We start from the raw sequence: 12,926 nt of genomic DNA on the forward strand, positions 1-12,926 counted from the left end.
ACCAAGTAGATATGACGCATCGATATTTCCTTGCCAGCGTACCCCATGTTAAATTTGCTGTGACCTTGCATGTGTGTTTGAGAAAGGTGACCCTGCTCAATGACCAGGGTGGATCCAGGATTAGGGTGTATCCTGCAGTTTGAGGAAGTATCCCGCTCCTTGGGTTAAGGGCGTTCCCAGTTTAAGACCTTGGGTTTTAGGGAAGTTCGATGTTGAGGATTATTGCTGCTGGAATTAGGGCGTTCCTGCTGCCTGAGCTCCCGTTGAGTTCTCGTGAGATTCAGAGAGCATTTTTGGGAAGAAAGCCTCGTGGAGTAGGTGAATTGGGTGGCAGCAGAACTGGGATTACCCCAGAACGTGTGTGGAGGCCAGTGTGAATTCGGGAATAAAGATTTGCTGTTTGAATCTACAAAGCTGTGTGGTGGCTCGTGATTCTGTGCCCAGCCAAGACTGCGGCAAAAGAGATTGGCCCCATGATCACCGTGACCACCGGTAGTGCCATGGGGCGCTCTTGGGGGCGCCAGCCCTCCCTTCCCTAGTCTCCATCACCTGCTCGGATCATCTCCTGGCCCCTGGCTGCGGCCACACCAGCCTCTACAACTTCCCCACAGGGAGATGAGCAGACACACCGTCCATCAGAGCTGGCAGGGGCAGGATTGGCCACGGTGATCTGCGCTTGGCAGAGACTCTCGGGCAAATGGTGGAGAGGGAAGCTTTGCGCTGGCTGGAGGGAGGCTTGGAGTGCTCTGCCCAGAGGTGGTGGGCATGGGAAGCTGGGGGCAGATCAACAGAAGCATCTTATGTCCTCGGCCTAGGAACGGATGCGCTCCTCTGGTTGGTTCTGAGCTGAAAAAGAAAAGGCAACGGTGAAGCTGGCTGCTCCTGAGCTGGGGCTGGACATGCGGGGCCAGAGGGTCCGCCCCCCCCCCCCCCATCCTCACAGCCCAGCTCTTCTTTCAGTCTCTGATTCCCCAATGCTGCAGCTCTCTCCCATCCTTCGAAATGTGCCCATGTGGACGGCAGTCTGAGATGAGGATTCCAGAGGCTCCTTGTCCTCATGAAAATGTCCCCTCCTTTGCATTGTTTTGCATCACAACATGTTCTGCTTTGCATGAGAGGTCAAGTAACTTTAATGGCTTCCTTACCCCAAATAGCTGCTAAAAGCCTTTTATGTGCTGACAGATTCCCTGTTGCCAATAGGGGCCTCTCTGGACCTTGGGGTTTCCCTTTGTTCCCTGGTACTGGGAATTGAGCCCAGAGATGCTTTACCACTGAGCTACAGTGGTAAAGTAAAAGCCCTTTACTTTTTTTTTTTCTTTTTTTTTTTTTTTCGAGACAGGGTCTCATTAAGTTGCTGAAGCTGGCCTCAAACTTAGAATCCTCCTGCCTCAGCCTCCCAAGTAGCTAGGATTACAGACATGTATCACTGCCACAGGCCCTTAGGACTTTTTTAAACCATGGAGGGTTATTCTGCCCCCACTTTTCTGCAAAAATCACCCCTCACCACTGGCAAAGACTGATGGCTGGGGATGGGTGTGTGACTCTGAGGGATGGGCCTCAAACCTCTGCCCAGTGGACTGACCCCCATCTGCTCGCTAACGCACCCTCATCTGCTGCCTCTGGTATTCCTTTCTCATCCTGCTGTTACTCCCTGTACTTCCCAAATACAGCCTCTGCACTCAGATCTCTACTTCATGGTCTGCTTGTGGGGAAAACCAAAGTGAGAGGTCTGGTTATCCATCCCCATTTCCCAGATGAACAAAGCTGAGGTTCAGGGACTAAGGTACATATTATTACATCCCATAAAAGGAAATATATTACTTGTTCTCTGACTCCAGTTTCTGACGCAGAGCTCCTGAAATCCTTGTGGTTTCCTTAGTGATGGGGGTGATGGGAGCGTTTTCTGCAGGACTCTCTAATTCCTTGGCACTTCCTGATGGGGGGACTCTTGGTGGACTTACAGATAGCTTCCGGATGGGGGCTTGGTCAGAAGGATTAGAACTTTCAGCCTCACCCCTGATCAGAAGCTTAAAACTTTCAGCCTCACCCCAGCCCATTCTGCAGCGAAGATCGGGTAGAAAATCCATCTTGCCTGCATGACGAAGTCTCTAAACTATGGGGTCTGGAGAGCTTCCATGTTGGTGAATCCCCCCAAGTCCTGGGAGGGCAGCATAGTCCAAATCCACAGGGACAGAAGCTCTTACAGAGCCCTCCTGGACGAGGCTCTGGGCCCCTCTTTGTCTGGCCATTCATTTGTACCCTTTAGAATAAGCCAGTGAGCCTCAGGGAAGTGACTCCCTGAATTCTGTGAGCCAGGACCAAACTGGAGGAGGAGGTCGGAGGACCACCCAGATTTGTGGCCAAGCGTGGATGCCCTGGACATCCCACATTGGGTGTCAGACATGTTGTGAGTGTAGAAAAAGTTTTTCTTTTACAAGGTGAAGCAGCTTATAAAAACTTTTTAACAGCTCATTAAACCCATGCGCTTTTGAAATGTGTGTGTATTTCTTTCCATTAATCATTTTATTGCTGACTAATGCCTGGAACAGCTCCTTTGCAATACATAGCGAGCTTCATTGAAATGTTATAAAAATCTAATTGAATTCAGTTGTGCTTGGGTGTTTTCTAAAGTTAATATAAGTTGAACATCCCTGATCCCAAATTCAGAGATGCTCTGAAATTTAGGATTTCGGATTAAGGATATTCAACCAGGTAAAGTGGAGGTAAACATATTCTACAACCAGAAAAACTCTGAAGTCTGAAGCATTTCAGATGAGGCGTATGCAAACTGTGTGAAGTAAAATGTTGCAGGCAGCCATTGATTTAAACTGGTCACCTGCCCTGAGCCCAATAGACCAACTCCAAGTACAGTTTCATCACTGTAATGGAGCCTCAGGAGTCAACTGATTAAGCTGCACCCAGTAGACCAGTTAAGCTCTAACCGACTGACTGACTGACTGGTTGGTTGACTGAGTTGTGGCCAATTAAGTTGTTTCCAATACCTTACTTCTGTTTTTTTCTAAAAATGTCCACAGATCACATTTTGGTTGGAGTTCTCAGAAGCGGCTCTGGTCACCCGATTTCCGGATCATTTTTTTTTTGTTTGTTTTGCTCAAATAAGCTTTGCTAAGCTTAGTCAGTGTAATGGATTTCCCTTTTATTTACTCTTGCCATGCTGCTGATGAAACCCACTGAACTACACCCCCAGCCCTCGAATTTTCTGCTTACCCCTTGTACCAGGCTGGGACCGCGGCTGGATACCCAGGTGCTCTGGGCTCAGGTACTTCGTCCCCTCCCAGCCTGGAGTAGGTGGCCCAGGATGCTCTGTGGAGCACATTTCTATGATTCATCACCAACCCTTTCCCAAGAGAGGTGAGAACAGATGAGACACCACCATCTTCAGAGGAGAAATTAGTTTACTTGGATTATGATTTGAGAACAGCGACTCTGTCGATGCACTTGACAAATCTCACTGTATCTCATGCACAGAGAAAAAGCTGGGGGGCTTTCTCCCCCTCCTCAGCTCCCAATCCATTTCCCCTTCATCAAAATATAGGGGAAACCCCTGTACTAAAGGCAGTGCAGGTCTTTGTCCCCAAAGCAGCAAGAATCAAGCCCTGTCACCAAGCAGAATGTTTCCTTAAATTCCTGTCTTTGCAAAGCCATCTCACAGTGCAGGTGGGCCCCCTCACCCTGGCCCTCCATCGCCTTTTTGTTACGAGAGCCAATGAGTTTCTGAAATTTCTAGAAGTGGGCAAGGATTCTGCAGTGGATCTATAAAGGGACCCTCCATTTTTGTTGAATTCTTATTTATTGGAAGTGCTGGAGGTGGGGCCATCCAGGAGCACCCTCAAGATGCTGGGGAGTGTCTCTGTTGACAGGTCACCATCCCCAGACAGACAGACAGACGGCCCATCACAAGACCAGAGGACCCCCTGAAGCCACCTGCAGGCTCCACGAAAGGAAGGTGTGTCTGCAGGGGCTTGGGTCTCATGCACCTGGGCTCTGATGGAACCTGCAGGTCAGAGGAGGGCCAGCTCCGGGTCAGAAGGGCAAAGGGCTACCACGTCCCTCCATCTGGAAACTTCTCGCCCAGCTTGGAGAAAGCCAGGGGCCCAGGGCACTTGGAGCCGTGGCTCACCTTCCAGGGAGCAGAGCAGCTTGTTCCCTTGGGATTTTCACAGAATGGACCCTTCGCTGAGGGCGCACAGGAAAACGGACCCCTGCCCGACTCCTGCTGGCTTCTCAGGCCCCAAGCTGCCTGGCGAGGAGCCTGTGCCCAGGCTCAGGGTGGGAGGGCAGGTGGCGTTAGATGGCAGTTCTGTTGCCACGGCGTCTTGGCCTGCGGACCTTGACACCCCGGACCCTGGCCTCTGCAGAAGGCTGCTTCTGCTTGGAGTCCAGGTTCTTCTTGTACTCCTGGACCCACAGCTGATTGGGGTCAGCACAGACCTTCCGGCCCGCCGTGGTGGTGAAGCTGTGAGAAGGAAGGTCAGGGGCTCACCTGGGGCCGGGCAGGGCCCTGGTCCCCCTTGACTTTATGAAGAAGTGAGCGTGGAAGGGCAGGAGGGCCAGCTCCCTGCACGGCCCCTGTAACTTCCTGGCACATCTGTCTGTGTGCCTCTGTGTCTTGACCTTGGAAATGAATGGGGGGAGGGCAGTGCCGGACTCATTCGGGGTCCTCCCTGTCAGATGGTGGAGGCTCAGACCTGCCTCTAGATAATGTGGCTTCTGAAGGAAGAGACTCAGAGACTCACCCTCTACCACAGCGAGGAGTCGAAAATGCAATGGAAACGCCCAGAATAAAGGACAGATGTCAAAGTGGGCACAGTGGCACACGCCTGGAGTCCCCGAGACTCGGAAGGCTGAGGTAGGAGGATCGCATGCTGGAAGCTAACCTGGGCAACTTAGCAAGACCCTGACTCAAAAAATAGAAAGGGCTGAGAATGTAGCTCCGTGGCAGAGCAGCCCTGGGTTCAATCCACAGGACCAAAGTAAAATGAATTCCAAGGCAGATGGTACCAGTTCCCACACTGTATGGAAGTGAGTGGTTGGTAAGGATGCCACAGCCGGGGTGGGAGCCTGGGTTGCCCCCTTCCAAGCCAGCTCCGATCTGGGGACCCCAAGGCCATGGGACTGGGTACCAGCTGGGGAAGATTAATAACAAATATGGACATCAGATTTCATTGCATGCTGCCCTTTGCTAAGGGAAACTTGTTTGCTAACTTATGTGAGAGGCGTCTATGAAATTATGGGGAGCACCGATATCTGGCTTCATGGGTGACCTTGAACAAGTCATCTTTGTGAGCCTCTGTTATACTTGGTAAAGTGGGAATGATCACGCCCCCTGCTCCATAGAATTTTTTTTTGTACCAGAGATTGAACCCAGGGGTGCTTAACTGCTGAGCCCCATCCCCAGCCCTTTTTATATTATATATAGGTCTTGCTAAGTTGTTTAGCACCTTGCTAAGTTGCTGAGGCTGGTTTTGAACTTGTGATCCTCCTGCCTCAGCCTCCCGAGCCTCTGGGATTACAGGCATGCACTACTGCACCTGGCTTCCATAGAATTTTTGAGGGAGTCAGTTAAGATGGTATCCTATACCCCCCAACAGTGCCTTGGATATGTTTGGTGCGCTTTCAAAGATTTTGGATCTACATCTTCCTCCTAGTTTTAGGGGCAAGGAAACTGAGGCTCAGAGAGGTGAGCAGGGATGCACAGCCGACTTGACTTCTCGGGGACCCTGGAGGCGACTTGTTCCCTGCCCCTCTCCTGGCGTAGTACTCACATCACCCCTGCCTGGACGCAGGTGCTCCCGCTGGTCAACTGGTAGCTTACCACTCGTTTCTGGGGAATTTTCTTGGCCGTAAAGTTGAAGCAGCAAGAAAAGGGGGTGACCACGGAGCCTGCAAAGAGACGGAGAAGAGCCATGTCCTTTCCCATCCTGCTGCAGGCTCTGGACCTGGGATACGGAGCACAGAGCACCCGGCTGGTGTTCCACTCCCTGGGCTGCCTCACCTCAGGGTCCCCCCCCACCCCCCCGCTGCTTAGCCCTCCACCCACTTTAACAATGGCGCCTAGGAACCATGACCTGCCCAAGAAACCCAGACGGGGGCTGGAGGTCTCACCTGTGGGGATGATGCATTGGATACAAAGGGCCAGAAGCAGGAAGCCAGCTATGATGCTCGAGGGACCTGCCATGTCCTGCAGCAGAAGTTGCAGCTCAGGGCTCCAAGCCAGTGCGTGGGAGGCGAAGGCCTGGGGAGGAGGCTGGTTCCAGCAGCGCACCAGCCTCCCTCGATCTGCCCTTTATATGACGGCTCAGGAGAACCAGGCACTCGGAGTCCCCGCCCTCGCCACGCTTCCTCGAAAATCCTGGATCCTCTGCGGTCAAGAAAGAGCGGGCAGCTGCCAGTGGTTTCCAGCTGAGTCAGGGGTTATTTGGGTCTCAACGAGTAAGAGCTGGTGTGTGTGTGTGTGTGTGTGTGTGTGTGTGTGTCGGGGGTGGGGGTGGGGGTGCCACAGCTCTGCTGGGGCCAAGCGCAAAGTCTTTGGATGCACAGTCAGAAGGCGGGAAGGGATGGCTCTGCTGCTCAATCTCTAGAGACCCTGGGTGAGTCACTCACCTCTCTGGCCCTCAGTGTTCTCAGCTGGCAATGAGTGGTAATCCTCATCTTCCGTCCATTCATTTGTGCATTCATTCACCAAATGTTTTCCTAGAACTGAGCCGGGTGTCAGCCCCTGGTGTGCTTCCCGTGGGGAGAGAGAGGGTGACCTTGTGTGCATAGAGAGGACCGGATACTGGAAGAGGGAGGCAGATCCAGCATCCATATGGATCCCTCTGCCGTGGTGGCGCACGTGGGGTCTTGGTGGCTTCACAACTTACAGAAGCCACTTAGACTGTAGGATCTGGGAAAGTCCAAAGGGCCTGAAGATGGACACCTTCCCCAGGCAGCTTTTGACCCATGTAGGCTGGAAGGATCCAGAAGGTAAGTCCAATGTGTCCCTACACTATGTCCTGAGTTTCTGGGCAACACAGTCCCAGCGGGGAGCCTGTTAAGTGTCACACACCTCCCCCCAGGCACCTTGAGATCCATGTGTCATCTCTACACCCACCAAGTCCCAAGTAGGTCACCTGTATTTGCAGAATGGACATGGGATGAATCAACTTTGGGACTATTTCCCCTGGACCAGAGACACAGCAAGTCCACAGAGGCAGGTCCCCAGATGGGGGCAAGACCCAAGTCGGGGAGGCCAGCCAGGGCCAGATCTCATTGACCTTCTTTACGAAGTGAATTCTGCCAAGAGCCCGACTCCGCATTTCACTATCTTTGAATCTGTCCCTCTTTTCCTCTCTCTCCTCACCAGCCAGCAGGGACAATCATCACGGGGCACAGTAGTGGGGAGGGTGACAGGAGATGTCATGGTCCAGCCCTTCGCAGGTGCTGGGGCTTTTCATCCTGATACCTTCTGACACCCGGTCCTGACCTTTGCACCTCAACAATTCGGGGGTGACAGTCCTCCGTGGGTCTGGTTTGATGACTCAGTGGGCGCTGCAAGAGGGACAGAGCAGGAGGAGGAAGTGGAGAAGAGATGGCCACGCGGGCAGGAGAGTGGACAGGGGTGAGCAGGGCTCTGCCCCTCGCTGTCTCAGTGTCGCAATCAAAGTGGGCTAACGGAAGGGTACGGGGTGGGAGGCTTGGGATGGCGCCGTACCCCAGATGAGTAACACCCCAAGGGATTTTCCAAGGCCTCCACAAACATACACAGTCTTCATGCTGTATCTAGGGAAGAAGTGAAGGCCGGGGCCACCAACCCCGCCGCCCGAGGGGGAAGATGGGTATCATAAGAGGAAAGGACCAGATGCTATCCAAGGGTCCTTCTCCTGGCTTCCAAAATGGGAAGGAGTGGGATCTGACAGCCAGAGGTGGCTAAAGTAAGAGTGGGAGGAGGAGGTCTAGGAAAGCAGGAGAGAAAGGAAAGGTGGAGGGAGAGGAGGAGGAGGAGGAAGAAGAGGAAGGGGAGAGAGAGGAGCAGAAGGCCCCTCTCTTGGCCTAGGTCTTTCCATCTGATCTCTTATCCCCACCCGTGACTGTCACACCATAGAGGTCAGCTCTGTGGTCTAGTGACCCCTGGCAGGTCTGGTGGGAAGGAGTCTGAGGACGGAAAGCCAACTGGGAGATGTCCAGGGGAGGCACAAAGCGGGTCTGGACCTAATGGGGGCAGGAGAAGTCCAGTTCCGTTCTCCATATTAGATAGACCTCAAAAACCTCCCGGAGAGGGAGCGGCAGAATGTGAGGGGCCCCTGCCTTGAAGTTTGCCCATCTCCACCTGCTTTGAAGTTTTCTGCGTTGGAAACTTCGTCTCTGATGCAACAGCGTTGAGAGGTGGGGACAGACGAGGCGACTGGTTCATGTTAGGTCACAGCTAGCAATGAGCAGGGAAATGCAGGCCAGGTCACAAGTGTTCTTTAGATTAATTTAGGGTCCTTCTTTAAACTACTTCCAAAGTAAACAGGAAAGCAAAGTGTGGTAGTTAATTTGTAGAAAAGAAACCGCAGCAAAGGAGCTAATTGGGAACTATGTCAAGAGAACAAGATTAATGGGACTAACTCTTGATAGGGTCCACTGATGTTGACCTAAAGCCAGGAAGTAGGGCTAAAGGTGTCTCCATTTGTCTGGGAAGGAAGATTCCTTTAGCAACACAGGTGCACTAAGGTAACATCTGACCAGCAACTGACCCTAGTACTCACATTTAACATGGGATTGACCGGTAGACAAAGTCCCCCTAAATCAGGACTAACTAAGGTCAAAAACTTCACCGCCCAATGCGAAGGAGGAGTTGAACACCTGATTGGCAAAGAGTAGAGAGGTGGTCCCCAGTTCTCCTGGTCAACATCAAAGAGTCATAAATTGGGGACAGCATTGTCTCTTTTGTCATCCTCTGCTTGGAGAGAACAAGAACCCGAGATCTGGAGTTTCACCTCCTTGCTTTTCTGTGACAGGTCACCAGGGCCAGGTCACCAGGGCTCTGCCCATGTTAATGGCTTAAGATCGTTATCATGGAAGTGGATTCTTTTTTATATATATTTATTTATTTTTAAGTTTTAGGTGGACACAATATCTTTATTTTACATTTAAGTGGTGCTGAGGATTGAACCTAGTGCCTCGTGAATGCTAAAGGCGAGCACTCTACCACTGAGCCACAACCCCAGCCCGGAAGTGGATTCTTGACAAAAAGATGAACACGGTCTCCTTCTTTCCTCTCTCACATGCATACTCTCTTGACCTTCTGCCTTTTGCCATTGAATGACACAGCAAGAAGTTTCTCTCCGGATGTGGGCCTCTCAACTTTGGACTTTTCAGCCCCAAGAACTGCAAGAAATTTCTTTATCAGTTATTGGGTCTTTGGTATTCTGTTGTAACGACATAAAACAGACTGGGACATCTAGCTAGGCTGCATTCCAGGTTGTGGGTGAGAGACATCTGAAGGGTTCCAAGAACCCACCTGCTTAAACCCCTCCCTATACCTGAAGAAGACCAGCTAGTAGCCATGGCCCAACAGACCACGGATGTGAGAGTCACTTGGCAGGGCTGAGATCTTAGCGTAACTCTTCATGATGAAGGTTATTAATTCCCCTGTGCCTTAATGCTAGTATCTCCCTCTGTGACATGGGAAAAAGCACTTGGTCCCTGTTCAGTGTAGATCAAGTGTCCTCCCAAAGATGGTCATTCTTGTTATAGCAATCTATTTATAAGCTGGTGAGCCGACTAAACCAACAATCCACATTCAGTTCTTCCATGAACGTTAAGTCATTACTACATTTAACTTAATCTTTACAATGATGACCCTTAAGAATAGATGTGAACATTCTTCTTATAAAGAGAGGAAAAGTAATTTGGCCAAAGACACATACTCCCTAACTCCTCCTCAAGTTTGAAGCCCAAACCTGAAGAAAGACAGGGTTAATATGTGGGTAGTGAGAGAGAGGAAGGTTTAGGCAGAGAGAAAAATGGACAAACTGATCCTAAAATTCAGATGGAAATGCAAGGACATCAAAAGAGCTAAAATACCTTTTTGATAAAGAACAAAGGTGCAAGTCTCATATTCTCCAATTTCAAAACTTACTACAGATCTACTGTCAGCAAGAGAGTTTGACACTAGCATAGGAGAGACACCTAGATCAATGGAATGGAATTGAGAGTCTAGACATAAAGTCATATGTGTAAGATGAAATAACTTTCAACAATGATGAGGAGACCATTCAATGGGGAACATTTTCAACAAATGGTGTTGGGACAATGGGATATTTGCAGCAAGAGAATGAATTGAACCCCTACATCACACCATACACAAAAACCCACTCAATGTGGATCAAAGACTTTAAATGTAAGATCGAAACCTATAAAACTTGAATTAGGAAACAATTTTTTTAACTATGAGGTCAGATCTGTGGTCAGATCTCCACACTTTCTCTCACATCTTGCTCTCCCACCATGTGACGGCATATGATATGGGATGATTCAGCCAGTGGACCCTCATCAGATTAGTGGCACAATGGCGTTTGAACTTCCAAGCCTCCAAAACGGTGAGGAGCACAAGCAACCAAAGAACAAACAGATAAAGTGGACTTAATCGAAATTTCAAATTTTGGGCATTCAAGGATACTATCAATATGAAAGACAACCCCCAGCCCCAGGGGAAATATTTGGACTCTTATACCTGATAAGAGTCTAGTATCCATCTGGATGCAGTAGTAGTAATCCCAGTGATTCAGAAGGCAGAGGCAGGAGGATCACAAATCTGAAGTCAGACTCAGCATCTTATCGAGACCCTGTCTCAAGATTTAAAATTTAAAATAAATAACTAAAAGGGCTGGGCCATAGCTTAGGTAGAGTGTCCTGGGTTCAATTCCCAGTACTGCAAAAAATGGTTGGAGGTAAAATTTACAGTATGTGGTGTTTTTCGTTTCTTTTTTTATTATCATTTTTTAAAAAATTGTTGGCAAAGAAGCAAGAACTGTCATTCATTGCTGGTGGGAGTATCAATGGTGCCGTCACTTTGGAAATGTTTCCAGTTCCTTAAACACAGAGTTATGATGTGACTCAGCAAGGCCACTAGAGGCTATATATCCAAATGCATCAAAACATATGAGCACACAAAAACTTGCATGCTGCTATTCTTAGTAGATTGATTCATAATAGCCGAAAAGTGGAAATAGCCTACGTTTCTATCAACTGATGAATGGATAAACAGTCAGTGGCGTATCTACACAGTGGAATAGTATTCAACTATAAAAAGAATAAAATAGTGATATGTGCTACAAACGGGTGAACCTTGAAAAACTTACACTAATTGACAGAAGTCAGACACTAAAGGCACATATTATATAATTCCATTTATAAGAAAAGATCAGAATAAGCAAATCCTATTAAAGCAGACGAGTAGTTGCCAGGGTCTGGGTGAGTGGAGGAATTAGGGACGGGTTTCTTCTGGGGTTGAAGGAAATGTTCTGGAATTAGATCATGATTATTTATTGATGGATGATACTGATAGTTAAATTGTGCTGATGCTAAATTGTGCTCATGTTCAATTGATTAATTGTGCTATTCAACTTATAATTTAGAGGGAATAAGATGGTGAATTTTGTGTTTGTCAATTTTATCTCAATAAAAAATAAGTGTGTGGGGGGGAATCTTTTTCAAAATGTTTATTCAAACGATGGGGCCTCAATGGCTTTATTCAGGCCACACCCAATGTCAAAGCCCTGGCCTGTCTATCCAGGGTGGCTGACATCCACCCAATAGCCTGCTTTATCAGATTGGAACCTGAAAGGGCACAGGAAGGTAGGTGGCCCTAGGATTTCCCCTGGGCCTCTCCTGGGCCCCTCCTGACAAGCAGGTAGAGGAGGAAGCTTCTGTCAGGGGGGTTTGTACAGCTCAGTTCTCAGGGACCCCATGTTCCGGGGCCCTTCTCTCTCTCTTTTGATTCCCTGAGGGTCTTCCTCAGGCCCCAGAGCTCTCTTAGTCAGGTCCTTCTTATATCAAAACCTACTCTACAGAAAGGCAGTGAGTGGCATTCAGTCTACACAGTGACAGATAATAGCTCAGAGTAAGTACCAGGGATTGAACCCGAGGTGCTTAACTCCTGAGCCACATCCCGAGCCTTTTTATATTTTATTTAGAGACAGGGTCTTGCTGAGTGGCTTAGGGTCTCAAAAAAGTTGCCGAGGCTGGCTTTGAGCACATGATCCTCCTGCCTCAGCCTCTCAAGCTGCTGGGGTTATAGGCGTGCCCCACAGTGCCCGGCTGTAAGAGCCTTCTTGTAGGTGAGCCCTTTGCAAATGAGTCCAAAAGGTCCTTTTTCTCACTAATGGAGAAGCAAGTTGAAAATACAGAAAGGGGGATGGAGAGAGTGGACCCAGGGATGTTGGCCCGGAAGCAGAGAGGTCAGTTACCCGTTGGGACTCTGCATGAGGTGTTCCTCTAGCTCTGTCTGCTAGGGGGCCTAGAAACAAGGACGCAACCATGAGCAAGCCCAGCTCATCCATGGTCCTGGAGGAAATGGCAGCTCCAGTTCTGGAGCTGGAAAACTAGAGGCTGGGACATCTTTTTATGCCAGAAAATCAGAAAGTGTTCACAGAATCAAAGGGGAGGGGCTGGGGTAGTGGCTTAGTGGCAGGGCGCTTGTCTAGCACGTGAGAGGCGCTGGGTTCGATCCTCAGCACCCCATAAAAATAAATCAAATCAAATGAAAGTATATTTTTAAAAAAAGAATCAAAGGGGTTATTAAGTTAAAATGAGGCCAGTAAGTAGGCCCTAGTCCAATATAACTCGCGTTCTTAAAGAAAGGAGAAATTTGGACCAGAGACCAACATGGACAAAGGGGAGATAAGATGAAGAAGATAACTCCTCCCCCAACTAGTCTG

The 12,926-nt window shown here is 49.4% G+C and overlaps 1 protein-coding gene across 1 annotated transcript; it reads right to left on the reverse strand.

Annotated features, from left to right (window-relative positions):
- Nucleotides 1–3,426: 3,426 nt before the first annotated feature.
- On the reverse strand, nucleotides 3,427–6,259 carry CCL24 (C-C motif chemokine ligand 24). The gene is made up of 3 exons (XM_081300332.1): nucleotides 6,127–6,259; nucleotides 5,787–5,904; nucleotides 3,427–4,477 (listed from the first exon to the last, which is right to left on the reverse strand). The coding sequence occupies exons 1-3, from the start codon at nucleotides 6,197–6,199 to the stop codon at nucleotides 4,309–4,311; spliced, it is 360 nt and encodes a 119-aa protein (XP_081156458.1). The 5' UTR covers nucleotides 6,200–6,259; the 3' UTR covers nucleotides 3,427–4,308.
- Between the last annotated feature and the right edge of the window lie 6,667 nt (nucleotides 6,260–12,926).

This window comes from Spermophilus citellus (assembly GCF_964194105.1).
Source record: "Spermophilus citellus genome assembly, chromosome: 6".
NCBI classification, from domain to species: Eukaryota; Metazoa; Chordata; class Mammalia; order Rodentia; family Sciuridae; genus Spermophilus; species Spermophilus citellus.